This window comes from Neopelma chrysocephalum, unplaced genomic scaffold, assembly GCF_003984885.1.
Source record: "Neopelma chrysocephalum unplaced genomic scaffold, ASM398488v2 Primary Assembly neopelma1_147, whole genome shotgun sequence".
NCBI lineage: Eukaryota > Metazoa > Chordata > Aves > Passeriformes > Pipridae > Neopelma > Neopelma chrysocephalum.
Window position 1 is genome coordinate 3265200 of NW_020897809.1, and position 24121 is coordinate 3289320.

At 64.0% G+C, this 24121-nt stretch overlaps 4 protein-coding genes across 5 annotated transcripts; 2 read left to right on the forward strand and 2 right to left on the reverse strand.

Annotated features, from left to right (window-relative positions):
- Positions 1 to 262: 262 nt before the first annotated feature.
- On the forward strand, positions 263 to 12610 carry SEMA3B (semaphorin 3B). 2 transcript variants are annotated; one of them, XM_027700888.1, is made up of 18 exons: positions 263 to 343; positions 7260 to 7387; positions 8235 to 8392; positions 8469 to 8531; positions 8609 to 8728; positions 8803 to 8896; positions 8985 to 9104; positions 9425 to 9570; positions 9664 to 9778; positions 9865 to 9934; positions 10018 to 10162; positions 10271 to 10490; positions 10579 to 10670; positions 10842 to 10883; positions 10978 to 11135; positions 11247 to 11302; positions 11380 to 11519; positions 11608 to 12610. In XM_027700888.1, the coding sequence occupies exons 2-18, from the start codon at positions 7288 to 7290 to the stop codon at positions 12046 to 12048; spliced, it is 2280 nt and encodes a 759-aa protein (XP_027556689.1). In that variant the 5' UTR covers positions 263 to 343; positions 7260 to 7287; the 3' UTR covers positions 12049 to 12610. The 2 variants fall into 2 exon arrangements, with proteins under 2 accessions (XP_027556689.1, XP_027556690.1); XM_027700889.1 differs by lacking the exon at positions 263 to 343 and adding an exon at positions 621 to 899.
- A 700-nt stretch (positions 12611 to 13310) lies between these two features.
- LOC113976135 (2'-5'-oligoadenylate synthase 1-like) lies at positions 13311 to 15601 on the reverse strand. The gene is made up of 6 exons (XM_027701021.1): positions 15261 to 15601; positions 14792 to 15086; positions 14537 to 14712; positions 14218 to 14456; positions 13995 to 14130; positions 13311 to 13910 (listed from the first exon to the last, which is right to left on the reverse strand). Exons 1-6 carry the CDS (start codon positions 15453 to 15455, stop codon positions 13383 to 13385), a joined length of 1569 nt encoding a protein of 522 aa, XP_027556822.1. The 5' UTR covers positions 15456 to 15601; the 3' UTR covers positions 13311 to 13382.
- Positions 15602 to 18151: 2550 nt separating this feature from the next.
- IFRD2 (interferon related developmental regulator 2) lies at positions 18152 to 21751 on the forward strand. The gene is made up of 12 exons (XM_027700788.1): positions 18152 to 18179; positions 18290 to 18406; positions 18499 to 18583; positions 18716 to 18840; positions 18916 to 19073; positions 19283 to 19333; positions 19669 to 19838; positions 19931 to 20036; positions 20241 to 20378; positions 20516 to 20644; positions 20719 to 20814; positions 20927 to 21751. The coding sequence occupies exons 1-12, from the start codon at positions 18152 to 18154 to the stop codon at positions 21005 to 21007; spliced, it is 1284 nt and encodes a 427-aa protein (XP_027556589.1). The 3' UTR covers positions 21008 to 21751.
- LSMEM2 (leucine rich single-pass membrane protein 2) lies at positions 21741 to 23939 on the reverse strand. The gene is made up of 4 exons (XM_027700768.1): positions 23819 to 23939; positions 22483 to 22623; positions 22191 to 22400; positions 21741 to 22109 (listed from the first exon to the last, which is right to left on the reverse strand). The coding sequence occupies exons 1-4, from the start codon at positions 23838 to 23840 to the stop codon at positions 21973 to 21975; spliced, it is 510 nt and encodes a 169-aa protein (XP_027556569.1). The 5' UTR covers positions 23841 to 23939; the 3' UTR covers positions 21741 to 21972.
- Between the last annotated feature and the right edge of the window lie 182 nt (positions 23940 to 24121).

The following is a 24121-nucleotide window of genomic DNA, read 5'->3' on the forward strand; positions in this document are numbered from 1 at the left end:
TCCAGCAATGGGCTTGTGCCCATCCCAGCTCAGTGCACTGCCCACTCCATTCCTCCCAGCCAGCACTGGACACCCCAGCATGCCCGGCTACAAGACAGACCTTCCTTCTCCCTCCTGCTTCAGCTGCGTGGCTCTAACTGGGATAGAGCCACTGAATCTCCAGCTCCCGGCATGCCGGGAAGGCAAGAAGAGCCGTGCTGCTCGAACTGCCCCGGCCCAGCTGAGAGCTTGTTACACATTTACCCTGCGTTAATGAGGCGGCACGGGCTGCTCGGCCTTCGGACCACAGGGATGCTTCGCAGGCAGCCAGCCGGCCCCAGGGCAGCTATGGGGGTACCACGAGGTGAGTCGCCCTAGAACGGGCAGTGTGGCAGCAGCCGCATCCGCTCCCTCCTCCTCCAGCCCTGCTGGGCTGGGTTTTGCAGGAGCAGATGAGACAAGGGGATAGATGAGGCACTCAGATGTGCACCTTTGCCCTGGCACTCCTCCTGGCAGGAACAGGATCAAGCAGGCAGGGAAGCGTCCTTGGGGACAGTGGAATGTTTTGCAAATGTAATCGGGGATCCAGGGCTTGCTCGCACCACTCCTGCCCTCCCAGTGCAGGCGGAGGAGGGGGCGGCACCCCAGAGAGCCCCGGGGTCCCGAGGGGCTGTCCCCGAGCAGCCAGCCAGGTCGCTGGGTGCACAGGGAGGACACGCAGCACAGTTGTCTTTTGTTGGTGCCGGCCCCGGGAGCTGGGACCGGGGCTTTGCGTCCCCTCCCTCCACCCCCGCCGCTGGCGGGACTGGCGCCCAGCACCGGGGATTTGGGGTTTAAAGAGCAGGCGGCTGTCACAGCCCCAGCTTACCCATCGGGCGAGGAGGCAGGCAGGCTCCGGCAGAGCCCACGCACCATAGCAGGTGAGATGGCGGATTTGGGGTACCAGGCTGACCCACCGAGAGGGGCCATGGGGTTGGGGGACTGAGGCCATGTAGCTCCCTGGGGAGTGGTGAGGTCCCTGCCTCCTCTCAGTGTGTGCTGCGTGCCAGTGGGTTTGAACACGGTTCCTAGAAGGAAGTGGAGGCATCGCTGGGCACGTGCCACCTCCTTGTCTCTGTCACTCCACAGATGAGTAGGGACTCCTAAGCCCTGTCCCATCTGGGGTGGCTGGGATGAGCACCGCCGTGTTGGGAGGTTTCCCAAGCAATGCCTCTTGGTTTATGGGAAAAGGGGTTTCACCCAGTGCATTTCCACCTGTGGCTCCTTCACTGTGCTCACTGGCTCAGTCACAGGCAGAGCTTGCCCTGGTTGGCACCTGGGTGAGGTCTCTGGCGATCGGGAAAGGGGGGATCCTGAAGCTGGGCATGGGGCTGGGCAGGAACGGGAGCAGGGCCAGCAGACAAGGCCCTATTGTGCCGTGCTGGGGCCGCTGGCTCACCCGTCAATAGCCCCATTATGCTCAGCAGCGGCCCCCGCAGCCTTCCCAGCCGGCACAGCCCCGCGGGAGCGCTGTGGGAGGTGATCTGAAGTGGCTGTTGTGTTGGGGGGCCAGGGTGAGAGGAGAAGGGTGAGAGGAGAGGGCACGGTGCCAGGACTCCTCTGCCACTGCCTGGCTGGATGCTGATGGGTGCTGTGAGATGCTGTGCTCCCTGGTGCCACAGGCTTTGGGGGCAAGAAGCCCAGGATGGGGAGCAGGCAGGCTTGAGGGGTAGATGGACATACCTGTCCTCACTCCCCTGCCCTCACCATCCCACCAGACAATGCCTGTGCCCAAGGTGGCCATGGCTGTACTGCATTGCCCCAGGGCAGGGATGAGCAAGTGGGCATCAAGGGGCTGACATCAGCCCCGGGTGTGGATGCAGCTGGGTCAGCGGGAGCAGATGAATGGTCCTGCATGCTTCCCAGCGGGACACGCCCTGGCTAAAATTACTTGTGCCGTGGCAGGGACACTAGCCTATTTTTAAAGCTGAAGGAGTTGGATGCCGCTGGTCGGTGTGGCGCAGGGCAGGACTGAAGTGGCATGGGCAGGGCAGCAGCCAAGGGGGATCAGCCAGCCTCTTCCCCGCCCTCCCACTGGGGTAGGGAGAGGTCTGGGTTGGTGGCAGAAACCCTACATGTCCTGCTCCTGCCCCACTGGTGTGATTTTGAGGAGCTTCAGGCTCAGTGGTTTTCAGCGCATGGGACATGGTCCCTCTGCCTGCCCCAGAGCCTGGCTGCCAGCAGACACGAAGCCAAAGGGCAGATGGTCACCCTGGGTCAGTAGGATAGGATTCTGTAACACCAGGATCCCTCTCTTTCCCGAAAAGCCATTGTGCTGCACCAGGAGGATGGATGCTTCCTTCTTCATCACCACCCCAAATGTTCACGTGTACCCCACAGCTCAGTCCCACAGCAGGGACATGCGATGACAGCACCCCAGATGTACTCAGGCACTGGGGTGCACTCAACACCCCACATCCCCTGGGGAGCCCAGATCAGCCCAGCACGGGGTTGGGACAATTAAAAAGGGATTATCTGGGCTACACCAGCATGGCACTGCCGGGAGCCGGTACCTAATCCCGGCAGGAATGCACTGGGGCCACAAGGGTCTCTGCTGCTGGGGTCTCACACCAGCATGTTATGATGGGGGGTGGACATAGAGTCAGGGCGGGTATATCCACAGACAGGGTGTGAGCCTAGAGCTGGTGTCCCCCTGGGACACTGCCACCATTCTGTGCTACGAGGACGCAACCGGCTTGGGCACATTTCTCACTGCCAGCCAAGCCCTAGCACTGACACACTTGGGGCACCGTAGGCTCTGTCCCCTGCCTGGTACATCCTCCCCCTACACCAGTGATGTGGTGGCCACCTGAAGCCCACGCCATCCCACAGCCCAACACCATGCCACAGGTGAACTCCCAAAGGAGCCACCACATCTTTAGTGCCATCATGCTTTTTGAGGTGGCCAAGCCTAGAGGGTACCAGCTTTGGTATGACCTGTGCCCAGGTCAGGGGTGCAGGATTGGGTGAGGAAGTCCCTCCATCCTCTTCTCTCTCCTCTCCCACTGACAAGTTGACATTGTCTCTGGGATTGCTGGCAAAGGCTACCCCGCTGTGCAAGCCCATCTCTTGGCTGGGGAATGGTGCTATGCCGAGCCCAGGTGGCACAGGGATGCCTATGGCACCAGTTGGCATGACCCAACTCACCTTGACCCTTGGGATTTGCCTGTCCCCAGGCACGATGGCTCCACCAGGGCAGAGGGGTGCTCGCTAGCCACCAAGGAGATGAGGGGCCACCCTGTAGCACTCTTGGGGAGTCACCCCGCAGGTCCCCACTGCATCACCAGAGCTCTCCTGGTGCGGTACCATTCCTCTTTGAGGTACCAGATTTGTCCCCATGCTGGGGGCTAGTGGGTGTCCATCCCTCCATGTGGGCACTCCAGCAGTCTCTGGTTCTGGTCACCCATTCGATGGCACAGATAACTCCCATGCCCGCTGGCTCACGCACTGGCACAGGAAATGCAGGAGCGTTGGCCGTTGCCTGCTGCCGGTGCTGCCCTCGGGAGCCCTGCGGAGGTGGAGAGGAGCCGCTTCCTACCGCAAACACCGCTGGGGGCTGGGGCGGCTGCCGGCAGAGCTACCGATGCTCGCTGGAGCCGGAACCGCCGGGGGAGATTTGGCCGAGGCAGCGATCCCTGGGTGCGGATCTGCCAGCGGCAGGGACGGGATCAAAGAGCGAAGGCGCCAGCACCTGCTTGTGCCGTTGGCGGTGACACCCCCGCGCTGGCAGGGGGCCAGGCCACCGACACCTGGCCGGGACGCCTTCCGCGGGCTGGCAGAGAGCGCAGGGATGAGGGCGGGATGCTGGTGGCGATACCCATTCCAGCTGGGGACCGTCACCATGGCAGTGGCTCCGGCGCTTGCCAGGAACACCCGGTGGGGCGGGAAGGGGTGGCCGGTGGCCGACGTGGCGCGTCCCTCCCGCGCCGTTTTTTCCGGGATGGAAGCCCGGCCCTTCTGACGCCTGATGGTTTCTCCAGGCGGAGCCACTGCCAGCAAGGTCCCCGCAGGGCTCCAGGGCTGGGGTGGTGATGACGTCACCTGGCCACCTCGCCACGCGTGCCGGGAGTGGCGGCGGTTGGAAAAGTCCCAGCTGGGTGAAGGGACACTGAGGCACAGTGCTGGCACAGCACAGGAATGTGCCCACTGTGCAGGGCTGGCACGATATCCCTATTCCCACCATCTCAGCCTGCCATCCTGGGACATTGGGCACAGGAATGCCGTGCCCAACTGTGTGGGGGCCACTCAGCCCGAAGTCCTACTGTGGCATCTGGGCAAAGCCTTATGGCAGAGTAACCCCTGCCATACCGGTGCCAGTGCTCCCCTGCATCTGACCCCATCCCCTCGCTGTCCCTGACCCCTTGCAGCCCACAAAGCAGAGATGGCACTCGGCACCACGGCACAGCCAGGACAACAAGCGGCAGTGCTGAGGCAGAGCCTGCCAACATGCACTGGGGCTGGCAGCAGAAGGGTTACTGGCAGTGGGACAGAAGGGCATTGCCCAAGCACCCTGCCTGGCACAGCTCCTCCTGCCTGTGGCTGGCCTGCAGCTGGTCTGCCTGTGCCTACCTGCATGGCTCCCGCTGCCTAATGAACCCACTGCCTGCTTGTGCCAGCTGTCTGCCTGCACCTGCACCTGACCTGCCTGCACTGACTGCCAGCCCACCTGCACTTGCTGCCTGCTGGCACTCACTGCCTGCACCTGCCTACACCCACTTCTGCCTGCATGCCTGCCTCCCCACTCACCCTGCACTGCTTGCACCCGCTGCTGCCTGCACCCCTGCCTGCACCTCTGCCTCCCTAGTCATGCTGGACCTGCCTTCCTGGACTCCCACACCCGCGGGTACGGACAGTCAGGGGCACGGGGAGGACAAGGCAGGTGTGGCCCCCAGGGCAGCCCGTGTTCCCCCCGCGCCAAGCCCTGCCCGCCGAGGCACGCGTGGCCCTGCTGCCGGCACCACTCAGCACTTGCTATTCTTGGCAGCAGTGGCTGGAAAATGGGAGGCAGCGGAGGAATTTTGTTTGCTCCGTGCTGGGCCCGGGCCAGACATCTGGGCTGCAGCTGAATGGGGCGCGGGACTGGCCCCCCACACTCCCAGTATGGCCCCGGCACCCCACGGCACGGCTCCCACACCCCACTCCCGAGAAGGCAGCTGCCCCAGGGAGGAGGTAGCTCTACCACTCGTGTGCTGAGACATGCGTGTGCTGAGCGTGGCATCCTCAGCTCTGCCCCGGGGACAGCGGGTGCCACCAGGGGTGTCCCTGCCGTTTACATCCCGGGCCACGTGAGGTGGCAGCACAGCTGTGTGAGTGTGTGAGTGACGGTCAGTGTTCGCACACGGGCATATTTGTGTGTGTGTGAGGGTGCCCTCGCGTTTGCCCGTGTGTGGATGTTCTCACACGCGTGTGCGTGTCCCTGTGCGCGCCCCCAGCCCCGCCCCGCCCCGCCCCGCGGGGCCGCCCCGCTCCCTCCCGGCGGAGGCGGCGGGCGGGGCCGCGCCGGGCCGAGCCGAGCCGGGACACAGGTGGGTGTCGGGGGCTGGGGAGCGGGCAGGGCACGGGGGTGGCTGGGGGTTGTCCCGGGCCGGGGTCTCTGCGCTGCCGTCGGGGGGGCTGCCCGGGCTCGTACCAGGGGGCTGGCGGCGGGGTTCGTGCTCCCGCTGGCATCGGAGGACCGGCGGCGGGGCTGGCACGAAGGGTCTCGGGGGCTGGATATGCAAGGGTTGGCACCGGGCGTCTGTGGTGCTGCCGCTGCTGCCCGCTCCTCCACCCTGCCCTCTGTGACAGCCGGGTCAGTGCCCCGACGGTCCGTGCCCGGGGGTCCCCGCCCGGGGGTCCGCGCCCCGGGGTCTTCCCGGGCCGCTCGGTAGGTCCGGGCAGGCAGGAGGCCCCCGATACCCCGGCACGGCCCTGGCTGGCGGCAGCCGTCGGGTCTGGCAGAGGCCGGCGGGTCCCGCGGCTCGTCCCGGCGCCTCTGTAAATGCCATTAGCGCCGGCCGCCTTCGCTCCGGGACACCGGGCAGCCAGAGCCGGCACTGCGCCCGGCCGGGCCCTGCCCGCTGCCTGCTGCCCACTGCCTGCTGCCTGCCCCGGGCTCACCCCCACCTGCCAACCCAGACGGGGCTGCCCCTGCCTGCAGGAACGGTGCAGGCAGCAGCAGATGTGCCCGACCCATGCCGGGCACTGCTCTGCATGTGTGACCCTCCAAGGCTGGCACCCACTGGTGCCCAGGTCAGGCCGTGCCTGAGCAGGGTGGCAGAGCCTGGAGTGATTGCACTGCGTCCCGGTGCTGCGGTGGGGCCTTGGTTGTCATCCGGTGTCCTTGTGAGGCCCCGGTGGTGTGCCATGAGTGAAATCCACAGGGGCTGATGATCAGCATAGCCCAGCTTGTGCCTCGCATGCAGCACAGGGAAGTGCTGTAGCATGGCCAGGGGGCAAGGTGGGATCCATGGTTTTTTGGCACAGTGCTCTGATAATCATCGGTGCTCTGATAACCATCACCTCCCACTCCCCAGGGGAGAACGTGCTACTGCTGGAGAAAGAGAAGTGCTTCCCTACCCTGTGGTGGGCACCCATCAGAGTGGCGGGCATACCAGCATAGGCCCCTCTGGGGACTGTGGACGCCCACTTAGCCAGAGCCCCCCAAACCCTGCTCCAATTCACAGGGTGGTACAAGGAGGGACAGGGACCAATGGTGGGGGCTGTAGCAGTGGGGAAAACTGAGGCATGGGACCCCATGATTCCCATGATGGACAGCTTGCCCAGTGCTTAGGACCCCACTGACCACCCAGGTTGCCCTGTCTGGTTGTCACCACTTCAGTGCATGCTCTGTCCTTGTCCCCATTCCTATAGGACAGCTCTGTGCTTGTCGGCAGGAATGGGCAGAGCCAAGCAGCCTCCTGCCGACAGGCTCAGGCAGGCATGGGGAGGGCTGGATGCTGCTCAGCTGGGCTGCCTCAGTTTCCTAAAGGGCAGGAGCAGGAGGACTGTTCCCAGAGCCCATTAGTTTTGGGGTTGGATTAATAAGGGCTTAAAGACACGAAGGGATGTAGCTGGCTCACGTCCCCTCCGATCACTAGGTCGAGCCCGGTGGGGGCTCCCCTCGTGCCATGCCTGGGGTTGCCCTGTGTCGATGCTGGGGACTCTCCAGATACCATCAGCAGCATCGGGGAGGGATCATGGACTGGGGACAGTGGGGAGGGGGCTGTAACCCGAGCTGAGGTCTTGCTTCTCTGCCCCAGCCGCGGCGCCACCAGCCAGACCCCGGCCATGAGCCGCACAATGATCCTGCTTCTGCTCCTGCTGCGCGGCCTCGCCGCCGGCCGCCCCCCACCCGCTGCCACCCCCCGCCTCAAGCTGACCTTTCCCGGTGAGCGTGGGACACGGGCAGGGTGGGGGGACGTGGGGTCAGGTGCGGGGGCACCAGTTCCGTGTCAGCAGCATCCAGCATCATCCCAAGGGACAGGAGCATCTGGGGGGGCAGCGTGGTGGGAGGGGCGTGAAACACCAACACGGATGCCTTCCCAGCACTGCTGCCGCTCTCCCCGCGGGCTACGATGTGTTGGTATTGGCTGCCACATTCCTTGCCTGATGCCAGCTCCTCCAGGACCACCTGCATGCCCTTGGGGCCATGCCTGCACTTGGGACCTCACTCTCGGCCCCCCCAGCACGTGGCGGCTCAGGTGCCCCTACCCCGATATGTACCGTGGTGGCACTCCCTAGCCACAGCTGTGCCATGCCTGGTGAGAACACCATGCCGGCAGTAGAGCTGGTGCTGTGTCCTGACTGGCCACTCCGTGGGCTCCGGCACGGTGCAGGGGGCTTTGTCCAGCGGCGTGTCCCAGCAAAAGCTCTCCTCCCAGCCTGACAAAGGGCTATTTGTTCCCGCCGTGGTGGGATTAGCTCCGCAGGGCAGGGAATGGCCCCTTCTCCCCCACCGCCTGCCGCCGGGTGGGCGGTGCAGGGATGGGTACTGGGAGCATGGGGATGGGTGTCAGGGGACACAGGGATGAGTGTTGGGCTGGCGTGGGGACAGGTGCTGGACCAGCTCAGGCTTGGTGAACCTGGTCAAGCCAGTGGGACAGGTTTGGGGGAGGGGATGGCATGGTGGGGGGGCCATGGCCTGACCCAGGTCACCCTGGAGCGTGTATCCAGGGCAGGGGAAGGGGCCAGGCGGTGACGGGGCTGGGCTGATCAGTGCCGGTGGGTCCTGGCAGAGCTGCGGGCTCGCCATGGGCTGCGTCTCTTCTCGCTTGAGCGCTCATGCTGCTATGAGGCCCTGCTGCTGGACGAGGAGCGTGGCCGCCTCTTCGCCGGCGCCCAGAACCACCTCCTCTCCCTGGCCCTGGATGACATCAGCCAGCGGGACAGGAAGGTAACAGTGGGAGAGATGCTGGCGGGGCAGCCTGGGGGATACTGGGGGCTGTGAGCATTCCCTTTTCCACCTGCAGATCTACTGGCCGGCTCCAGTGGAGTGGAGGGAAGAATGCAACTGGGCTGGCAAGGACATCACCGTGAGTGTTGGGAGGTGTTATGGGGTGCCAGGGGCCTGCCCCAGCACCACCTCACCCCCTGTGCCCTCCATCCCCAGGCTGAGTGCATGAACTTTGTGAAGATCCTGCATCCCTACAACCGGACCCACCTGTACGCCTGCGGCACGGGCGCCTTCCACCCCGTCTGTGCCTTTGTGGAGGCCGGCCAGCATGCAGAAGTGAGCCCCCCCCAGCACTGCCATGGGCCCTGGCTGCTGCCACCTGCCCACCTCCCATCCTTACCCCTCTCCAGGAGCCCATCTTCAAGTTAGACCCACGCCACACTGAGGATGGCAAGGGGAAGAGCCCGTATGACCCCCGGCACACAGCCGCCTCCGTCCTCGTGGGTAAGGGAGAGCCGAGTCCAGTGCTGGGTGCAGCGCGGTAGGGGGGTGCCGGGGGGTCCCCCGTAACGCTTCCCTCGGTGCCTGCCAGGCGAGGAGCTCTACTCTGGGGTGGCCACCGATCTGATGGGCCGTGACTTTACCATCTTCCGCAGCCTGGGCCGGCGTCCCTCCGTCCGCACGGAGCAGCATGACTCCCGCTGGCTCAACGGTCAGTGCTGGGGAGTGGGAGGGTGGCAGGGGGTCCACCGACACCCCAGCACGGTGTTACTGCTCCCTGGAGGCATCAGGGCAATGACTTCTCCAGGCTCGGCTGTACCCTGTCCTCCCATGCCTCCAGAGAGTGATTTCAGGAGTCTCTGTGTCCCTTGCAGACCCCTGATATCTGGTGGGGTCCCATCCTCACTCTGCCTCTGCCCGGCAACCGGGCAGAGTTGGTTCTGCACTCTCATGGGACCCCGACAGGTGTCCCAGGGTCCCTGGGGAGCAGAGATAGTGAAGGCATTGGAGGCATCACCCCTCTGTCCCCAGAGCCCAAGTTCGTGGCCGTTTTTTGGGTGCCAGAGAGTGAAGATCCCGACGACGACAAGATCTACTTCTTCTTCCGTGAGACAGCGGTTGAGCGGCAGCAGGGGCTGGGCAAGACCAGCTTCGCCCGCATCGGCCAGATCTGCCGGGTGAGGGCATCTGTGGGCAGGTGGGCTGGGGGCCGAGGTGCCTGGGGGTGCCATCTGCTGCTGCTGACACTGGTGCCCTCCTTTCCCTGGCAGAATGACATGGGTGGGCAGCGCAGCCTGGTGAACAAGTGGACGACCTTCCTGAAGGCTCGGCTTGTCTGTGCCGTGCCAGGACCCGACGGGGCAGACACCCACTTCAATGAGCTCCGTGAGTGCAGAGGGATGCAGCCCTTCAGGGTAGCTGTGGGCATTGCTGGCATACTGGGGCAGAACTGATGCCTTCTCTGCTCGCAGGGGACGTTTTCCTGCTGCAGACAAGGGACAAGCGAAACCCTCTTGTCTACGCCATCTTCTCCACCTCCAGGTCAAGCCCCCTCCCCACCACTCTGCTCATACCCAGTGGTGCCTCCCTTGCCCCCTCACATCGTCCCCTCTCTCTCCCACCAGCTCTGTTTTCCAGGGCTCGGCTGTCTGTGTCTACACCATGGCTGACATCCGCCGGGCTTTCCTGGGCCCCTTTGCACACAAGGAAGGTCCCAACTACCAGTGGGTGTCATACCAGGGGCGTGTGCCATACCCCCGCCCGGGCATGGTACGTGGTGTGGGGGTGTCCTGGCTGGTGCCAGCAGTGGGATGCCACTAGCTGGGGTGGGGTCAGTGGGGTGCGAGACCCTGCTTAGCCATTGCTGTCTCCCCACAGTGCCCTAGCAAAACCTTCGGCACCTTCGGCTCCACCAAGGACTTCCCAGACGAGGTGATCCAGTTTGCTCGGCATCACCCACTGATGTACAACCCTGTGTTGCCCCACGGCCAGCGTCCCCTCTTCCTGCAAGCTGCAGTGCCCTACACCTTCACCCGCATCGCCGTGGACCGTGTCACTGCTGCTGATGGCCACTATGATGTCCTCTTCGTTGGCACAGGTATGTGGTGACCCCAGAGCTGAGGCAGTGGGGGAGAGCAGGGGGACGCTGCTGCCAGGACCCCGGGCTCACCCCTCCCTGCCCGCAGATGTGGGCACGGTGCTGAAGGTGGTCTCAGTGCCCAAGGAGAGCTGGCACCGCATGGAGCCACTGCTGCTGGAGGAGCTGCAGGTCTTCCAGGTGAGCAGGCAGGTTCTGCATCCCCCAGTCAGACCTTCCCCCGGCACTCCCTTGTGCTGCCCATGCTCTGGGTTGTGCCAGGGTACTCCAGCTGCCAGGACATAGGAGCCAGGAGCTGGCAGCCCGGGTCTTCACACACCCCCTTAACTCCTGCCCGTGCTCTGCCCTCAGGATGCCTCCCCCATCACCAGCCTGCAGCTCTCCTCCAAGCGGGTAAGGGGGGCCCCAGAGTGTCCCCATGTCCCACCATGGCTCTGCCTAGCCCCGTGCCGTGGCATGGGGGTGCTAAGCTCTGCTCTCCCCCCAGCATCAGCTCTATGCTGGCTCCACCACAGCACTGGCCCAGCTGCCCCTGCACCGCTGCGGTGCCTATGGCAAAGCCTGTGCCGAGTGCTGCCTGGCCCGGGACCCATATTGCGCCTGGGATGGCACCGCCTGCACCCGCTATGTGCCCAATACGAAGAGGTAGGTGACGTGCCAGTGTGTTGTGCTGGGGCAGCCAGTCTGCCCTGAGGCCAGGGTGAGGGGCACAGGTCACGCTGCCTCAGCCCCTGCTCCTGCACCACCTTCCCACAGGCGTTTCCGCCGGCAGGACGTCCGCAACGGTGACCCCAACGTGCTCTGCTCTGAAGGTGAGCTGGGACCCAGACAGAGGTTGGGGTCAACCCTGCCGTGGTGGGGGGTTGACATCCTGGCCATGTCCCCCCAGACCCGCGGCGGGGCAGCGTGCCCCAGAAGCAGCTCTATGGGGTGGAGGGCAGCACCGCTTTCCTGGAGTGCATCCCCAAATCCCTGCAAGCCCGCGTCCTCTGGACATACCAGCGCACCCTAGATGACCCCCAGCGAGAGGTAGGCTCTCCCTGGCCAGGTTCTACCGGCAGGGCTGTGCCATGCCGTGCCATGCCGAGCTGACCGCCCATCCCCACGGGTGCTGCAGGTGCAGATGGACGAGCGGGTGATGCGGACGGAGCGGGGTGTCCTGCTGCGCAGCGTGCAGCGTGCCGACGCCGGCCTCTACCTCTGCCACGCCACTGAGCACGGCTTCACCCAGCCCCTGCTGCGGCTCTCGCTGGAGGTGATCAGTGCCTGGCAGGCTGCGGGCATGGCATCTGCTGCAGACCCCCAGCTCACCGCCGGGGCTCCCGGCCGCAAGGTCTGGTACCAGGACTTCCTCCAGCTGGTGGAGCGCCCATCACTGGGAGCCACAGACAAGGTCTGCCAGAGGCTCCGGAGCCGGGGAAGACCCCCACCACCGCCCCGCACCCACGCCGGACCCCCCGGTCGTGGGCAGGGTGAGGAGCCACGCAAAGCTCGACGCCGGCGCACCCACGAGGGGCCGCGGGCTGAGCGGGGCCCCCGCAGTGCATCCCCCTGGTGACCCGGGGGTTGGCCCCGGGCGCCAGGCTCTGCCTAAGAGCAGGGCCGCAGGTGGGGCACAGCCTCGACCGCCCTACCAGCAGCACTGCATGGGCAGTGGCGGGGGGTTGAAGCTCCGGGGCCACAGGAGGGCAGCTGGGATGAGCAGCTCCCCGAGGGGCTGCCGATTGCCCTTGCCACCGGCTCCAGCACCGGTGGGGACCCAGCCGGCTGCCGGCATCGCAGAGTCACCGAAATATTTATTAACGACTGTTACGATGAATGTAAACCTGCAGGGCCAGACAGTGCCCCCCCAGCATCGCACTGCAGGGGGACAGCACAGCAGGTTCACCCTTGGGTCCCAAGGGGGCTGCACACGGGAGTGGGACCATGGAGGGGCAGGACAGGCACTGGTGGGACACAGGGGCCCAGCAGGAGGAGGGGGGCGCAAAGGGGAGATGTGGGGGTGCACAAAGGTGGCACCCACCGCCCTGGGTGCGGAGTAGTGGCACGGGGTACCTTGTACTAATTGAGCACAATAAAGCAGAGATTCAGCCCAGGGTCCTGCATCTGCCCCAGAGCCCCAGGAAGCACTTGGTGGGGCAGTTTGGTGCCCCACAGCAGGGACCCCCCAACACTGAGCCAAGAGGCCAAGAGGCGAGGTGTTCAGCAGCTCCTGAAGGGCTGGGGTAGCCAAGACTTGCAGGAACATCATCAAGTTTGATGGGATCCTCCCAGGCTTCCAGGTCCCCATGCTTTCAGTTCCACTTTCGTTTCTGGGAGATGAAAACCGAAGCCTCCCCAGTGCCAACAGGCAGCAATTAAGGCAGTGACCAAAGGTGACTTCAGAGTCTGCTGCCTCCTGCTGCCCGTGGTGGCATCAGGACCCCTGGTGGCACTGGCCACATCCCATTGCCTCTGGTGACACCATGCCACCAGGATGAGCCATGTCCCAGCACAGGCTGCGCCTCAGCCCAGACACTTGAGCCCCCTGTGTGGGCACAGGCAGGCACTGGTGCAGGCAGCAGCAGGCAGAGGGGAGGCAGAGGATAGCACTAATTTTTTCTCCTGTGGTCCAGCTAACAGCAGGCTGGCACCCCTGACCCCACCAGGCACCCTGGATTTGGGCAGCACTGCTGCTTTGCACCCGTGTGTCCCTGTGCCATCCAAGCAGCTGGTGGCATTGAAGTCCCCCCTCATCCCAATGGGGATGGGTGACCCCAACCCCTTGACCACCCCATGTGACACTTGGCACTGTCCCCAACCAAGCAAGAAGCTACCAAGGATCCACCAAGGCATTTATTTCTAGTGTGATGGGGGTTACACAGAGGCATGGGCTGGTGCTGAGGGCAATGCTCAGGATGGCGAGCAGGCAGGGAACTGGGGATGCTGGGGGCCTTCACCCCCCCGGAGCCGCAGGAGCAGGTAGATGGTGGTCTGGGGCTGAACATTGTAATGTGCCAGCGTGTGCCGGTCCTCCAGCTCCCTGGAGCCATAGGTCAGGCGCTGCTGGTCAGCAGAAGGTCCCTGCCGGCTCTGGATCTGCTCCTTCAGCTTCCGGACAGTGTCGGTGGGCAGCACCGTGTAGGTAGTGGTGCGGTTCTTATCATCCTTCACGAAGATCTGCATCTCCTGGGGCTCGGTCTGCAGCAGCACCAGCGTGGTGCTGTAGAAGATGCCATACGCGGCCAGGGTCTTGCTATCCTGTAGGTTAATGTTGCTCCTACCTGGCTCCTGCTGTGCCAAGTTCTGCCTGTAAAAGGGGACGCCCCACTCCTGCTGGATCTCCTCCTTCACCTTCCTGATGGTGTCATAGGGGCTGATGGTCAAGCTCAGTCTGGTGCCCGACAGCTGCCGCACCTCAATGTTCACGCGCCGGGCCGGCTGCAGGGACAGGAGAGTGGGTTGGCAAAACCAGCAGGGGCAGGGATGGGAGGCCATGATGCCCACAGGCTCAGGCAGCCTTACCTGCACCTCCCAGGGCTGGATATCTGCAAGGCAGGGCAGTGAGCTGCAGCTGCTGGCAGCTGCCCGCGCCATCAGGGCCCAGTTCTTGCCTTGGCCCAGGATCCCCGTGGGGTCAGCAGGGTCCAGAATGACAGGGCTGCAAACACAAAGAGTGGGCACTGCTGTCAGCCCTGGGGAGTGCCATGGGGCCAGTGGCACAGGTGCCACAAGACACAGTCCTCACCGGTCACTGCTCAGCAGCCTCTTGACATAGTCACCAATCTCTCTGTGCTGGAGCGAGTAGTACTTCTCCCAGTAGACGCAGATGTCCTGGTACCGGCACAGCAGCTTCAGCACTGTAAGGAAGCCCTGAGCCATGACAAAGGAGTCGCAGGAGCCTGTGCCCTCCTCCCAGGCATAGATGGTCAGCAGCTCCAGGGCGTACTTGGGGGGCAGGTCCGCTTTAGGGTTCTTTAGCTTCAGCTGGGGAGAAGACAGGGATGGGTGAGAGCTGGCTGGGGTGGGTGCCTAATGGGAGCTGGGAAAGCTGGGCAGCCCCTTACCTCCTTGTACCAGTGCTTGACCAGTCGCAGGAGGTTCTTCGACTTGGCAGGGAGACGCTTCACAAACTTCTTCTGCAGCTCAGTAAAGCAGGGGGAAAACTCCCCAGGGTGGCTGCAGGCATTCAGGAGCCCCACGTACACTTCTGCCCTTGGTGGGGCATCCTCCATTACCTGCCCTGTGGGGTGAGAAGGAGGGTGAGAGCCATCCCATCACTGACACTACTGCCTGGCCCCATGCCAGCCTACAGCACTTACCCAAGGCATCATAGGCGGGCAGAATGTCCACATCAGTGGACTCTCCGTTCTCCTTGGAGGAGAGAGTGAGGCTGAGGGAGCGCGGTGTATTGTCAGGACCCTTGTAACGGGGTTCACTGATGTACACACTGAACTGCAAGTTCTCCCTGCAGGCATTCAGCCTTATTCTGATCAAATCCAGCATATCCTTTCTCTCCTCCTTCTGCTTTTGGTAGCTGGATAAGCAGCTGAGGAAGAGCACCACATCAGCATCAGAGTTGTTCTTCAGGGCCGTGCCCTTGCCCGCTGAGCCACCCTGCAGAGAGATACCCTGCCTGCTCAGCACTGCTGCCCCTCGGCACTGGGATCGCCTGCCACCATTCCTGGAACTGCCAAGGGAAACTGAGGCAGGGCAGGAGCTGGAGCAGTAGGACAGAGGGAAGGGCAACAGCAGAGGTGCCAGCTAGCCCCCGGGCAGGGCAGTACTCACCTTGACTGTCTTGTTGACATGGATTTCGGTCCCAAAGCAGTCCTCCTTCAAGAAGTCGCAGATCTGCCTCACCGTCTGCTTCACCTGCATGGAGAAAGCTGTGCTGGGCTCCAGGTTCTGTGCGATCCAGCCATCCAAGTTTTTGGCAGACACCGTTCTCAGTTCATTCATGAATGACCCCTGGCCCACATTCATGTTGCCAGGTGTGCTCACTCCTGTTGCTCTCTACTGACTTGCTGTCCACTCCTGCCTTCACCTGTCTACCTCCCACAGCCTGGTCCTGTCTGCAGCAGCTTTTAAAGCTTCCCAGGCCACCGCCCCCTATGCCGTCACCACTGGGAACTTAAGGTGGCCCCGGGTCCTGCCGATGGGGTCCCCCGGGTGTCCGAGTTGCCACCACTGCGGGGGCTCGGAGAGGGCAGGAGGGGCTGCGCGTCACCCTGACATCCGACAGAGGTGGTGGTGGCAGCACAGGCGACTGCCTGAGGCTGGCTCTGAAACCCTGTGGGACCTCGCAGCCCAGGTGCCTGCGGTGGCACAGGGTCTCCCCTGGGTGCCCAGCTGGACAGAGGTCCCACCACTGGGACGCGGTGCCAGTCCGTGCCTGCCTTCGCCCATGCCAGGGGCTCAGGTATCCGGGCTGGGGCGCAGCCAGCGCTGAGACATGGCTCGTGCTGGCGGCACAGTGTCACCAGGAGTAATGGGACTTGGCCAGTGCCACCAGGGGCCCTGGTGTCACCACAGGCAATGGAATGTGTCTGTCAGCAGGGTCAGCAGATGCCCTGGCATCACTGTAGGCAATGAGATGCAGACAGTGCCAGTGCCACCGGGGGTCCTGGTGTCACCCCAAGTAATGGGACGTGGCCAATGCCGGCATCACTGGGGGCCCTGGTGTCACTTCTGACAATGGGATAGTGTCACCGAGGATCCTGGTGTCAACACCGACACTGGGGCATGGCTGGTGCCAGCATCACCAAGGGTTCTGGTGCCCTCCCTTGCCGTGGGATGCAGCCGGTGCCGCCATCACCGGAGCTCCCAGTGACCCTCGAGTCCGGCAGCGGGAGGCGCAGGCTGGATGGTGCTGCCCGTGCTGCCTTAAGCGCCGGAGCCGGGAAATCGGGAGTTTCGGTTTCTGTTCCTTCCGCGGCTGCCGTTTCGGTTTCTGACTCTGCCAAGCTGGAAACGAAAGTGCAAAGGGCTCCGCGAGTGCCCTCTTGGCCCAAACAAACTAGGAATAGTCAAAACACTCAAAACTCACGCTTGGAAACTCGGGGCGGGGTCAGGCAGGGCCAGGAGGATGGGCGGGGGCTGCAGGCAGAGGGACAGCGGGCTTCGGGGAGCTGCGGCTGGCAGAAAGTGGGGAAAAGGGGGATAGGGAATAGGGGCAGGAGCACGAAGGGGCAAGGGATCAGGACATTGGCAGAAGACAGGCAGGGGCTAGGGAGAGGAGGCAGTGAGGGACAGGGATAGGGACAAGGATGGGGCAGGGAAGCATCAGCAGCAGGGGCAGGGATATGTGTAAGATGGAGATGGGGTCCAGTCAGGGTCAGGGACAGCATAGGGGTACGGACTGGACCGAGCAGAAATAGGCAGGGACAGGAATACAGACAGGGGCAGGGACAAGAACAGAAGCAGAGATAATGGTGGCAGCAGCAACATGGCCAGGGCAGGGATATGAGCAGGAGCAGGGACAGGTATCCCCTTAGTGATGGGTGACAACAGGGCAGGAATACAGGCAGAGAAAGGGATATCAGGAGGGATATAGGCAGGGAGAGGACCAGCAGTGGGGACAGGGGTACGGGCAGGGGCAGGGCTGTGGACAGGGACAGGTGTCAGGAGCATTTCACACCTGGTCCATGAGGCCCAAGCACCAAGACCAAGACACCAAGATGATCATGACAAGAGACATTCTTTATTCATACCCAAAGGGTGTCCCAGCCAAATTGGGGCACTCCAAACGTGGTTCACACATGGCTCTCGCACCCTTTGAGTGCTGAGGCACAGCAAGGTTCCACCAGTCCCTACTCTCCCCATGGCTTTGCAAAGCCAGTGCAATCCTATGACTTTGGCATCCTTTCTTCCTTGTTCTGGAGACAGTCTCACTATTTTAAGGGGTGAGGCCAGACAATGGGAGGGTCCAGGGTGCTGGTCTTATCTGAGAAGTCAAAGAGTAGCCTTCATCTTTTGTGGTGGGGCTGTCCTCCTCCTCCTCCTCCTCCAGAGCTGGGGCCCTGCTGCCATTCCTACCCAACCATAGCTATGCAGTGAACAAGGGAACTGTCGGTGTACAGATCTTATTAAAGGTCATAACATTTCATAGGAGAAAGACTAAGTGGCAGGGCAGGGATATGGGCAGAGATACAGGCAGGAGCAGGGACAGGTGTCCCCTTAATTGTGGGTGACAACGGGGCAAGAATACAGGCAGGGAAAGGGATATCAGGAGGGATGTAGGCAGGGAGAGGACCAGCAGAGGGGAGAGGGGTACAGGCAGGGGCAGGGCTGTAGGCAGGGACAGGTGTCAGGAGCATTTCACACCCAGCCCAAGGGATATAGGCAGGGATAATGAGGAGCCAGGGGTGAAGACTGTCAGGACAGAGGGGGAGGGACACGGGCAGGGAGAAAAGCAGAGCCAGGGACAGGGATACCGGCAGGGCAGGGATACGGGCAGGGCCAGTGACACAAGCACGGACAGGGATTCGAGCAGGGCGGGCAGGAAAGGAGTACGGGCAGAGACAGGACAGGGATACCGGCAGGCACAGGACAGGGATACGGGCAGGTCCCACGGCGCATGCACAGATGGCGGCGGGCGCTCCCAGGGGGCCGCGCGGGGGGCGGGCCCAGGGGCGGGGCCTCTCGTCGGGGGAGGGGCGTGTGGTCCGCGCGCGCCGGCCATGCCGCGCTCCCGCCGCGCTGCGCGCCGTGAGTGGGGGGAGCCGGGAGGGGGGGCCGGGGACACGTGTGACAGGTGTGACCTTTGTGACACGGGTGACACGGCCGGTCTGACACGTGTCTGTCCCGCACCCCCGCAGGCGGCCCCGGCAGCGCCCGGGCGGGCTCGCCCGGCAGCGAGGAGGAGGCCGGCAGCGAGGTGCTGAGCCACTGCAGCAGCGCCAGCGAGGGCGCCAGCCCCACCGAGGAGGCACCAGGTGAGCCCCGCGGACCCCACTGGTGTCCCCACGTGCGTAGTGGTGTCCCCCACCCGCGGGCTCCCCGCCTTCACGTGGTGCCGCCCGGGCAGGGAGCGAGGCGGCGAGTGAGCAAGGCCAGGAGGAGGAGGCAGAGGACCGGCTGAAGGAGCACATGGACAACCTCCTGGACAAGAGGTGAGGAGCAGCTGCCGCCCGCCGTGGGCCCTCCTGGCGCGCTGCCCGTCCCTGCCACCGCTGCCAGCCGGGGGCAGGGACGTGCCATGTCCCGGGACACCCCGGACTGTGACGTCCCGCGGTCTCTCGCAGCGCCAAGACGCGGCAGGCGGCACTGCAGAGCCTGCGCCTGGCCTTGTCCTCCAAAACCCTGTCCGAGTTCCTGCTGGAGCGCCGCCTCACGCTCACAGACTCGCTGGAGAAGTGTCTCAAGAAAGGTCAGGGCGCGGGCGGGCTGCGGGCGGCGGGGCTGGTGACCCGGGTCTGAGGGAGGTCTCTCGTGCTGCCCACAGGTAAAGGGGAGGAACAGGCGCTGGCGGGCACCGTCCTCACCCTCCTCTGCCTCCAGATGGGCTCCGGCCCGGAGGGAGAAGAGATGTTCCGCAGCCTGAAGCCCCTGCTCGTCAGCGTCCTGACAGACAGCACGGCCAGCCCCAGCGCCCGGCAGAGCGTAAGGCCCGGCCTCTTCCTCCTGGGGACACCTCGGTGCTGGGGAGAGCCTTTGGGGCCCCTGCAGTTGCAGGAGGGTGATGGGATTGGGTGCTGTACAGACCAGGGGGGCAAAGCAGAGGCACCCCTGCCTGGCTTCTCTTTGGTTGGGTGCTGGATCTGTCCTGGCACTGCCTTCTCTGACTGCCGTTTCCTCACTCCTCTTGCCAGTGTGCCACAGCCCTGGGCATGTGCTGCTACATTGCTGCTGCTGACCTCGAGGTAACTGCGCCTGAGTGTCGCCCGTACCCCTGCAGGAGGGCACCCGGGGCTGCCATGCCACCTGCCCTCAGCCCACGGTGCCAGGGCGGCCTGGAGCTGAGCTGGGGTAGGGGTACAGGGACATCAGTGACAGCCCAGGCCCCTTCCCTGGGCAGTGTGGAGCTGAGCTGGGGGGAGGCCTGCCTTGCAGAGATGGGGTGTTCTGAGTCTCTCCTGCCCCAGGGAGTTCCTGGCACCCCTGGGGGCATGGTTGGTCCCCTTCAGTCCCCAGTGCACAGCTCACTATGGCATCTTCATGTCAGCTGTGGTCTGACTGGTGAGTTTCTCCCTTCCAGGACCTGGTTTCATGCCTGTCCTGCTTGGAGGGCGTCTTCAGCCCCCCCAGCACAGGTGAGGCAGGCTCAGCACCTGCCCAGCACGGGCCTCTGCACTGCAGCGCGCTCCAGTCATGGTCCCTGCTCCTGACCATCTGCCCCCCCTCCCACCTCAGGAGCATTTTGGACAAGTGAGTGGGGTATGGGGTGAGTCGAGGCTGGTGTAGTACAGCCAGCTGTGGAGTAAAGAGTCCCTGACTGCCCTCCTGCCTCTCTGTCCCAGTCGCTGGCTGCAGCTGCCCCCACTGCTGTCCAGCAGCAGCGTCACCCTGCGCATCCTGGCCGGGGAAACCATCGCGCTGGTGTTTGAGCTGGCCCAGGACCTGGAGGTACAACAGTGGGTGGGCAGTAGCCAGGTGGGAGGGAGCTGCAGGCAGCAACACCCTGCCTGTGCCCTGGCTGAGCTGGCACTGACTGGAGTCACCAGCACGTGTCCAGGCAGAGGGGCTGGCCTGGGTGATCCCCCTGCCCTGTCATGGCCATGGTGGCAGTGCCTGGAGCCACATCCCTCCAAATCCCCTGCTTTTTGGCAGGAGGACTTGTGTCACCAAGATACAGAGTTCTTGTGTGCCCAGCTCAAGGTCCTGGCTACTGAGAGCAACAAGTACCGAGCCAAGACGGACCGACGGAAGCAGCGATCCATCTTCCGGGACATCCTGCGTTTCATTGAGGTGCTGGAGGCTGGTGGTGCCCTTCCCTGCCAAGCCCCTCACTGTATGGCTGCTGCCCAGCTGCCTAGTGATTCCCCTCCATGGGGACATGTAGGGCTGGTGCCTGGGTTATTGCTGATGCCCCTCTCTCTGCTCAGAGTGGGGAGTACCAGGAGGAGACCATCCGATTTGGCCTGGAGTGCATGTACCTGGACAGCTGGGCACGCCAGCGGACCTACCAGGCCTTTAAAGAGGTGCTGGGCTCTGGCATCCGCCACCACCTCCAGGTAGGGGCTGGGCAGACGCACCAGGGAGTGCTGGGCTGGTGCTGGTGGGTGCTGACAGGCCCCTGCCTCTGCAGAACAACGAGCTGCTACGGGAGATCTTCGGCCTCGGACCCCCCTTGGTGCTGGATGCGGCTGCTCTGAAAGCCAGCAAGGTCTCCCGCTTTGAGAAGGTGGGTTCCACCTCCCAAATTTATGCCCACAGTCCCCTCCGGTGCCACTGATTGAGTGTGGTGGGCGCTGATGGAGCATCCCTAACGCATCTCTTCTTCCCTCTCCTTCCAGCACCTCTACAACTCGGCCACCTTCAAAGCCCGCACGAAAGCCCGGAGCCGTGTGCGGGACAAGCGGGCGGATGTGCTGTGATGGGCAGAGGGGGGCAGAGCCCCCAGCCCACCTGGACTGCAGACCCAGCACTGTGAGGGGCAGGTGCCCCTGGCCTTTGGGCTTTTATTCATGTACAGCAGAGTATTTAATGCCTGGAGCTGCCCCACCGGGGGCTGCCCCCTCTTTTATTTTTTTAACCAAAGAAAGGAAGGATAAAAGAAGAGCAGGGGGAGGTGGTGGCGTGTCTGCTGTGTGCCTGCTCTGCAGCTGAGGCTCTGTGTGGCACAGTGGGAAGGGCTTTCACCAGAGCTCCTGCAGCCCCTTTTAGAGGCAGAGCTCACGTCCCCCCCTCCCCAGTCCCGTGGGGACACCAGGGCGGCCTGGCACAGCCTGAGGGGTGATTAAGAGGGCAGAGCCATGCGAGGCTGTGGGGCAGCTGGCCTGGTGTCTGTGCCTGTGGCAGGAGCACTCGCTTTCACTTGCCACGCTGGGTGCAGCCCCTGCCTCCACAGCCTGCCTGTCACCAGGGGTGGTGGCAGAGCAGTGTAGGGTGGCAGGTCTTGCCCAGCCCTGCCAGCTGCTCACTCTCTCAGCCCTTTTTTTCAGCCAAATGCTTTATATGAAATAGTAATCTTGGGGGAAATTAATTACGGGGGGGCAACTGCCCAGGCGGGCATGGGGCTGTGCCAGCTGGCAGTGCCTGCCACTCCGGGAATGTATCTATCGTGGTGATTTTCTAAGACTTTGATTGTAAGAGGTAATTAAAAGGCTAATTGGAGGGTGCCTTCTGCCTTGTTAAGAGGAAGGGCTGTCACAGAGGCGGGTGCCGATCCTTACAGCCCTGTCCCGTTCTCTCGCAGCCTGGGGCAGGGGCCGGGATTGCCCCTGTGCCCCGAGAGACGATGCTGCCAGGTCTGAGCGGGTAAGGCTGCCCATTGCCCCCTCCTGCCCTTCGCTGCCCCTTCCTGTGGTGGCCTGGAGCCCGTGGTGGGGCTGGGAGCAGCTCAGCGGTGCCCGCCGGGCTGGGTGCTGGCGTTGAGGCGAGCCCAGAGTTGCCTGCTGGCTGCCCGCAGCTGGTGCACGGCATCCTCCTGGCTCTCCAGCCACTGGGCCAGCGCCCGCACGGACTGGCTCTGCAGGACTGCGGGGAGAGGATGGGGACATGTTGGGGGCAGGCTCCCCTGCAGCACCCCAGCCCCCCGCCCTGCCCAGTGTCACATACCACTCAGGTAGATGGCCAGCGTGGCCAGGACCAGGCTCGCCAGTGCCAGGAGCACCAGCAGAGCCAGCAGCAAGGGGTGGCCAGGGCCAAGGCAGGGGCAGGGGCTGGCGGGGGGCACGGGGCGCAGGGTGGGCAGTAGTGCTGGGGGCACGGGGGACACGGGCCGAGGTGGAGGCCGGCGCAGGCTGCTGGAGGGAGCCGGGCCGTTGCCTGCAGGCACGGGAGAGAAGAGGTCAGAACCCAGTCACAAGCACAGCCAGGGCTGGCACGACCACCCCCCCAGTGTTCTCACCCTCTGTGCCCTTCTGCCCGCCCGAGGCCAAGTGCAGGTCGCTGATGGACTCCACGGGGCACAGGCTGATGGCTCCCGGCTCACTGCTGTCGGGGTCCCCGGGCTCTGCTGGCACAGCACCCTCAGCCCTTCCCATGCTGTCTGCTAGAGCAGAGGCAAAGGGTCAGCGTGTACCCTGCCCACAACCCTTGCCTGCCCCAGGCACCCCTGTGGGACCAGACCCCTCCCGGGGGGTGATCCCAACTTTGGCAGCCCAGTGCTGTGCTGGGGCAGGCAGCCAAGGCCGGTGTTCCCTTGGCACAGCCCTGTAGGAGCGGCAGGCAAGCGCTGGCTGTGCCCCCCAGCCCTGACGCTGTCATCGGAGCACTTAGCAGGCAGGCACCTGGTGGCCACGATTCCAGAGCCTCCCGGAGCCTCGTTAGTGGGACTGGAATCTGGCCCTGGCTTGGGGGCAGGAATGTGCCACCCCCTGGCCCCGATAGCCCGGGCACTTTGGGGCTGGCTGGGGCTCCCAGGGCCAGCTGGGAGGTGGTGGGCAGGGCCAGGGCAGTGCCAGCCGGTGGTGTGGCTCGGCTTGCCCTGCAGGCACCGTGCTCAGCCATTGCTTGGGGATGCACAGATGGAGATGTGGGATGTGTGCTGTGCCTGGGGGACCTGGTGCCCACTGCCCAAGTGGGCACATCCCTCATGGGAGTGAGGGAGCTTTTTGGAAGTCGGCATGGCTCCAGCACCATTTCAGGAAGCAAGCATGGGGTAGAGGGAAAGGGTTCTTTTCTAGGTGTTTGCACATTTTTGAGCAGCGGGCAGGGCCCACGTGCTGTGCCCGTGGCGGAGCAGGGCAGGCTGGCACTGTGCCCATTCCCAATCCCTCCCGGGGTCAGTGGCGTGTCGCAGGGCAGCGTGGCGCCAATGCTGCTGCTGTCCAGACTGTGTGTCACCCTGTAGGTTGGTGGGCATCAGGGCTGGGGAGCCTCAGCTGGTACCCAGGTCCCCTCAGACCCTCCCCAGGGCCCTGCCTTTGGCCGGGGGCTGGCCCGTGGGTATCCCCATCACCCCTGCATCTGCTTCCCCCCAGCTGGGGGACAGAGCTGGTCGCATAGGTTTGGTGCAGGGGGCTGTGCCAGCCAGCTGCCTGCCCCCTCCCCAAACCCTGCTGCCCTGCACCTGCAGCCCTCCAGGATCCCCTTCTTCCCTGGGCAGGCATCTCTGCCCACAGTCCCCGTGGCAGAGGGCACCATCTGGCCACTGCTTCTATCCCAACCCCACAGTCCCGTGCCACCCAGTCCCCCCTGGGGTGCCAGGGCCCCCACCAGCCCCCAGCCCGCTCCCAGTGTACCTTCTGCAGCCTCCCTAGGCATGGCTCCCTCTGCCCTGCGCCCGGGCAGTGTGAGTGGGCAGTGAGGTGGTGCGGGGCCCCTGGGGGCTGGGCACTGGGTTGCCAGTGCGCCAACTGCGCCGCTTAAAATAGGACAGTGAGAAACACGGTTGGGGGGGGATAAAAATAGCTGTGGGGAGGGGGGCCCGGTGGCGTGGACAGGGCTGCCAGCAGCACAGTGCCAGTGTGGCAAAGGGACAGCAGGTTGTGGCAGTGCCCCATACCCCCTTTCCCAGGGTAAAGGGGCTGCCAGCTCACCAGGGG

Bases quoted from the DNA above. Each gene is read 5' to 3' on its own strand.
- SEMA3B (XM_027700888.1), top strand. From the start codon at position 7,288: ATGAGCCGCACAATGATCCTGCTTCTGCTCCTGCTGCGCGGCCTCGCC. The intron at 8,393-8,468 runs GTAACAGTGGGA...TTCCACCTGCAG, and splicing joins TCAGCCAGCGGGACAGGAAG to ATCTACTGGCCGGCTCCAGT. The intron at 8,897-8,984 runs GTAAGGGAGAGC...GGTGCCTGCCAG, and splicing joins AGCCGCCTCCGTCCTCGTGG to GCGAGGAGCTCTACTCTGGG.
- LOC113976135 (XM_027701021.1), bottom strand. From the start codon at position 15,455: ATGAATGTGGGCCAGGGGTCATTCATGAATGAACTGAGAACGGTGTCT. The intron at 14,457-14,536 runs GTAAGGGGCTGC...TCTTCTCCCCAG, and splicing joins TCAAGCACTGGTACAAGGAG to CTGAAGCTAAAGAACCCTAA. The intron at 13,911-13,994 runs GTAAGGCTGCCT...CTGTCCCTGCAG, and splicing joins TCCAGCCCTGGGAGGTGCAG to CCGGCCCGGCGCGTGAACAT.
- IFRD2 (XM_027700788.1), top strand. From the start codon at position 18,152: ATGCCGCGCTCCCGCCGCGCTGCGCGCC. The intron at 20,037-20,240 runs GTACAACAGTGG...GCTTTTTGGCAG, and splicing joins AGCTGGCCCAGGACCTGGAG to GAGGACTTGTGTCACCAAGA. The intron at 20,815-20,926 runs GTGGGTTCCACC...CTCTCCTTCCAG, and splicing joins AGGTCTCCCGCTTTGAGAAG to CACCTCTACAACTCGGCCAC.
- LSMEM2 (XM_027700768.1), bottom strand. From the start codon at position 23,840: ATGCCTAGGGAGGCTGCAGAAG. The intron at 22,624-23,818 runs GTACACTGGGAG...CTGCTCTAGCAG, and splicing joins GCCTAGGGAGGCTGCAGAAG to ACAGCATGGGAAGGGCTGAG. The intron at 22,110-22,190 runs GTATGTGACACT...CTCTCCCCGCAG, and splicing joins GCTGGCCATCTACCTGAGTG to TCCTGCAGAGCCAGTCCGTG.